The following is a 5,814-nucleotide window of genomic DNA, read 5'->3' on the forward strand; positions in this document are numbered from 1 at the left end:
GCTGAAAAAGCATCACAACGCTAAAGAAATATGTCAATTAGTTTTTTTGCCATAGTACAAAATTTATTTTAATTATTGGTCACTGTCAGTCATGTCTTTGTTTATTTAAGTTATTTGTCATAGTATATATGCCTGTGCAATTTGTTTACGAAGACTAAAGTGCAAATAGAAATGTAATATCATGTCACAATGTTCAATGACAAAAAGACAACGTAAATCAATCATTGCCATTATTTGTATGATATTTAATCATCAACTAAAATGTCATGACGGTGACAGCCCTGTTCCCATGCTTGGCTCAGTGGAGGACTTTGTAATTCAGGCGTGAATATTGGCTAGAGTCCAAACAAACGTTACTTTCTCAGGAAATGTCAAAAAAAGAAGCCGTTCCAATGGATCAAATAATCATACGCTCTTGTTAAAAAATATATCCACAAACACTCACAGTAACCACTTTCAACCCGGTATTCATGTTTCAAGCATATCGTTATATAGGCCAAATCTGTGGGATTGTAGATCGGATATATTGTTCGCACCGGTTTAAGACAACGCAGGGCATTGATTAATGGAGGAAAGAAAAGTGTTACAAGATGAAATATGTAGATACAAGGTCTCCACGCGACAACAAGGATAAGTGATTTAGGGTGTATAGTAAACATGGGCCGGTCTCTCTGGGTTAAGATCAGATGAGCGCGCTAGCCTCTGCAGGGTCTTTTTTTTTTATATATATTTAGCCGCACATCTTGTTCCTATTTCCAAAGATGCATTTACTGCCTTCAAATGTGGTTTTGTTTTGCAACTTTGAACGCGCTCCGAACGCTGGCTCCACTCTGTCTGCCGAGCCGGCCATAAGCATCCTTTTATTGTTCCATGACCATTACACTCAATGGCTGCATTCAAATGACCCCCTCAATAACTGAACATCCTGTTCAATCTTTGATCTATATATATATATATACACACACACACACACACACACACACACACACACACACACACACACACATTTATACATTACATTTGTGTATTACATGATACTCTCTTTTCTTTCTTGCAGGCAGCCATTCAAAACCACCACAAATTGCTCTAAATCACAAATACAGACATGCTACGACTCCATTATTATTTATGAAGAATGAGTTTCTGTAGTGAAATGCTGACGCACAAAACTGAAAGAATAACGTCAAGGAAAATAGATATAGGTAAAAAATGCACCACTATTTGACTCATGTTTGGAAACTGTATGCCAAATGTGTTTTTCATCAACAAGGCTCCACCTCTGTCCATCTTCCACAATAACTGCTTTTTCGTGCGTGTGTGTGTGTGCGTGTGTGTGTGTGCGTGTGTGTGTGTGTGTGTGTGTGTGTGTGTGTGTGTGTGTGTGTGTGTGTGTGTGTGTGTGTGGGGGGGGGGGGGTATTGAAATTGCATTTCCATGCATTGGGTAATGCTTTAATGTCCAGTGCTAATGCAGTCCCTAATGTACACATCGCATTTAGGAAAGACTCTAAATGATCTATCATAAATAAAGAATGACATAGGCTGCACACACACACACACACACGATATAGATCTGCGTGCACCAAAGAGGCTGGCCATTGGAAATATATAGAGTATATCTGTATAACTGTATATCAGTCAAACATAATTCCTGGCTGTCATATAGACTGCACTGTAATGTCAGCGATAAAACACTATAACAGTTGGAGTCCTGTCCATCTTCTTTCATTTATCAGTCAGTGCTACTGCTATTGTAAAATGCCAAGCACACATTTAGCACATCATTCTCCACATGTTTACTCTAGTAGTGGGTCTCAAAGTGGGGTTCAGGGACCCCCAGGGGTCCTTGAGAAGGTTCCAGGGGGTCCCCAGCAGAATTAGTGAATATAGCATGCTTACCCACTTTATTTTTCCCCTCCTTTTTTGGAGAGCTTGTATTAGCTACTTTTGGTTTGAAAGATTATTAGCAAGACAAATCTGTTATGGAGGTCCCTGCCCCTGGCACACAATCCTTTCAAATGGAGCTTCAAACTGCCAAATACATACAGGGGACCATATTAAGCATAAGCTTCACATATGCTTAATTAAGATTCTAATTGGTATAGCTGCTATTTAACAAACTCAGTGCTTCAACTTATACGCTTAATGAAAACCTATATGAAATAATTTCTAAATAACTTTGAGAAATGAACCACTTCTGAATATATACCAGTATACCAGACTTAAGAAATCAAATACGAAATAAGAATGGGATATACACCTATGCTGCTTACACTAAAAGTGTTTGGGTTGCTACTTACTTCAATTTTGTTGTGAACACATCAAGTCTTAAATAGAAATGTGTGTGATGTAGAAAAATGTGTTTTCTTTGAAAAGGACATGCAAGCCTCCTATTAAAGGCACTGGTGTCAACATCTATCATGAGGCCCCTTTCAGAGGAGACTCTGGAAATATGACACGCTGTTGAGCAGACGTCACCTTTTCCTATCATTAGAAAACTAATCAAACCCTTTTTTAATCAAACGAGCAATACATTGTCCGGTTTAATTATACCTGCCAGTAACTCGACGTTGACTGCAATAGTCACAACGGTCCATTTGCAGCCAATTCTCACCCCCAGACAAATTAAATACACAGTCTATAAATACTAGTCAACTTCACAACAGTTTGGAGTGGTTTCAAAGTGTAGAAATGAACTGCGAATGGAAACTGTTAAAGAAAGTAGATAGTGTTTTAGTAGGTTAATATTAATAAGGTAAGACTAAAGTAGTATTAATGGATGCGGGGGGATCTCTACCTGTTTGAACTGCTCTTCATAGGTCCATTCGTGGTGCTGCGGCTGTGCGTGCGGCGCCATCCCGCCAGGTGAGTCCGATTGTCGGGGAGGAGGAGCGGCGGTGAAGGACGGCGGCGGAGGGACCGGGAGGCGGGAGGACATGAGCTGCTGCAGCCCCAGAGGGGCGCCGTGCGCCGGGGAGCCGCCGTGGCTGTGAGCCGCTCCTTGGTGGTGCTGCTGGTGCATGGAGGAGAGGCGGCTCTGGTAGTGAGCCAGATCTCCGTCCATGTCCTCCTCGTCGTCCTCCTCCTCGTCGTCATCCATGAGCCCCTGTTCATCCATGTCGTCCCCGTCGTCCTCCTCCATCATGTCCCGCTCCTTGTCGTCCGCCGTGCCGGCTCTGGAGGAGGCGTTGTTGCCCGGCGGCGCCTCCTCGTCGTCTATATCCGAGTCCCCGGCCGCGGCGGTCCTCTCCAGGTGCTTGCGGACGTTGATGTGCGACTGGAGCAGCTGCCGCTCCGCCGCTGAGCTCAGGCCACCGGGGGAGTTGGCGACTCCCGCGGCGAAGGCGCCGCGCACCGCCGCCTGGTAGTGGCGGAACGCCAGCGCCTGCTGGTGGATCTGGGACTCCACCATGGAGCGCAGGTCCTTCTCCTTCTCCGCCTGGCGGAGCTTCTCCTCCAGCGCCAGGCGGGCAGCCTGCTGCCGCTGGAGGTTCTCCATGACCGCCTCCAGCTTCATGCCGCCGCCGCCGCCGCCGGGCTGCTGGTGCTGCTGCGAGCCGGCCGAGAAGTGAGTGTGAGCCGGGGAGGAGGACACCGCCAGGAGGGGAAGGCTGCTGGCCGAGGAGAAGGCTGCTTGCTGCGGTGTGCGTGTGAGGACGAGGGGGACAGATAGGCACGCGTGAAAACGCTGAAAACTCACTATAGCCCACTATTTACGGTGGAATGAAACACATCGCCCCCGATCTCGTGTTTAGCCTATAACAAACACAGCAAATACTTGTCTTTGCGTTTTTGGTTAAATAGCTCCAGTGAACTAAACTAGTAAAGTTGTTCAACATCAGTCAATGGTCGCAAAAACTTGAGCCAACCGTGCGTAAAACGGCATAATGTTACATGAAGCAATTCAAATATAGTGCAGCTGCTAAATATGCCTAACATTGTAGGGAAACACTTATGCGAATTACGAAATAAAGCGACGATCGATTGTATAAGACAGTGTACGTGGTACGTCTCATTATCTAGGCTAATCAAAAAAAGGGAAAAACTGTAGAATAAAAGTTTGGCTGCTTACCAATGTCGATTTAGTTGCTATACTTGTGTTATCAACCATGCTTCTCCCGGGGTCAGATGCGCAGAAATATTGAACGGATCACCAATGTGTCTCCTTTCGAGCCGTTGTGTCAGATGTGATCAAATTCCTGATTGAACATGGAGAGATGTGTTGATTCTTGGCTGGAGTGGCGGAAATAAATGAGTTGCAACGTGTTTGTGTTGGCCGTGCCGTGTAGCCCCCGCAGCCCTTTGGCAACAAGTGGCAACTGGAGGCAGAATGACCTCTTGAGGCAGAGAGCAGCCCTGACGCGCCCTGCTGCTAACTACACGTCAATAGACTGATACATAGACATAGGTAGGGAGGGCAGGCAGGACTGACAAGCAAGCTAATACACTCCAACAACCAGGATTACTCCGATCGGTTTTACTGAAGTAATATATAGTATTATAGTAGCAATAAATATTTAAAAAAAAATATATACTCTCTCTCTCTCTGTGTGTGTGTGTGTGTGTGTGTGTGTGTGTGTGTGTGTGTATATATATATATATATATATATATATATATATATATATATATATACACACACAAACACACACAGACACATACCTACATACATGCATTATGAAATAAAAGTAGTCAAATCAATTTTAAATGACCTGATGTACAACTTACAAGCTCACAACAATGCAACAATGTGTTTTCTATAAATAACAAGTTTCTAAATACTTGCCAAAAGTTCAATATTTGATGTCCGAGATGTAAAATGGAGATTATTGAAAAATGGAACGCAATCCATGAAGGTAAACTGTACTTAAGTACTGTGCAGCCTATAGAGTAAAATCTACTTCCCACCACTGCAGGGAGAGACAAGCAGAGAGTTATGTCTGCTTAGACAGTGTTGATGGAGTCATTTATAAATTACTCCATCGTAAGTTAGTGCCTTACTTCATCAATCAAGAGTGTTACACAAAGAAAATGTGAAAAGAACTGATCTAGCCTACAAGCTCACAACGCGACTCAATGTAGATGTGCTACATTTTCTTGTAGATTTACTTTCTTTACTCTCTGTTTCTGGCACAACAGCGCCCCTACTGGTACTCATACTGGTGCTCATTAACATAGGTGAACACATAGGTGAACACATACTGGAACATTGCTGTTCCTTGGAGTGGTTGCACCACTCAAAAAAGGAATGGTTTTGGAACATACAAGGTTCTCCCCCGACAGCAGTGTTGGAAAAGTTACTCAAAAACGGTAACATATAACCTATTAGTTATTTTGTAAAAACTAATATCACTTTACATATTATTCCCCAAAAGTAACTTGTTACTTATTACTTTACCTTTGTCTCGCCCCCAGTAATTGCATCTTTTGTCCCCAAAGGTCTCACAACCAGTTTGGCGGTTTAAGATCCGCCCTGCGGCCCTTCCACATCCGATAATTGACATTATATACAGAAAGTGTGCAACATTTCCGTATTCGCTCTATAGAGTCTATAGATCTAGACCGGATCAGCAGCCTGCAAAGCAACTCGATCCCAACCCAGTCTAACCATTATAAACACTCTTGTGAAAATAGTATAGTTAGTATAGTTACTTTAGGAAAATAGTAACATCCTACTATAAATGCGCCACGTCTCTGTGTGTGTGTGTGTGTGTGTGTGTGTGTGTGTGTGTGTGTGTGTGTGCGTGTGTGCATGCGTGCATGCGTGCGTGCGTGCGTGTGTGTGTGCGTGCGTGTACGGTTGTAATGCACGTAACT

The 5,814-nt window shown here is 43.7% G+C and overlaps 1 protein-coding gene across 1 annotated transcript in view; it reads right to left on the reverse strand.

The window, feature by feature from the left end:
* arid3c (AT rich interactive domain 3C (BRIGHT-like)) overlaps nucleotides 1–4,287 on the reverse strand; it is a 94,354-nt gene extending 90,067 nt beyond the window's left edge. The window contains exons 1-2 of the mRNA XM_080766608.1: nucleotides 4,072–4,287; nucleotides 2,797–3,636 (exon numbers count right to left, since the gene is read on the reverse strand). Coding sequence (XP_080622734.1) covers nucleotides 2,797–3,636; nucleotides 4,072–4,110 — 879 coding nt within the window. The 5' untranslated portion in view covers nucleotides 4,111–4,287. The remainder of the gene's footprint in view (nucleotides 1–2,796; nucleotides 3,637–4,071) is intronic.
* Nucleotides 4,288–5,814: the final 1,527 nt, after the last annotated feature.

The sequence above is a fragment of the Protomyctophum bolini genome (genome assembly GCF_963924005.1).
Source record: "Protomyctophum bolini genome assembly, chromosome: 6".
Lineage (NCBI taxonomy): Eukaryota > Metazoa > Chordata > Actinopteri > Myctophiformes > Myctophidae > Protomyctophum > Protomyctophum bolini.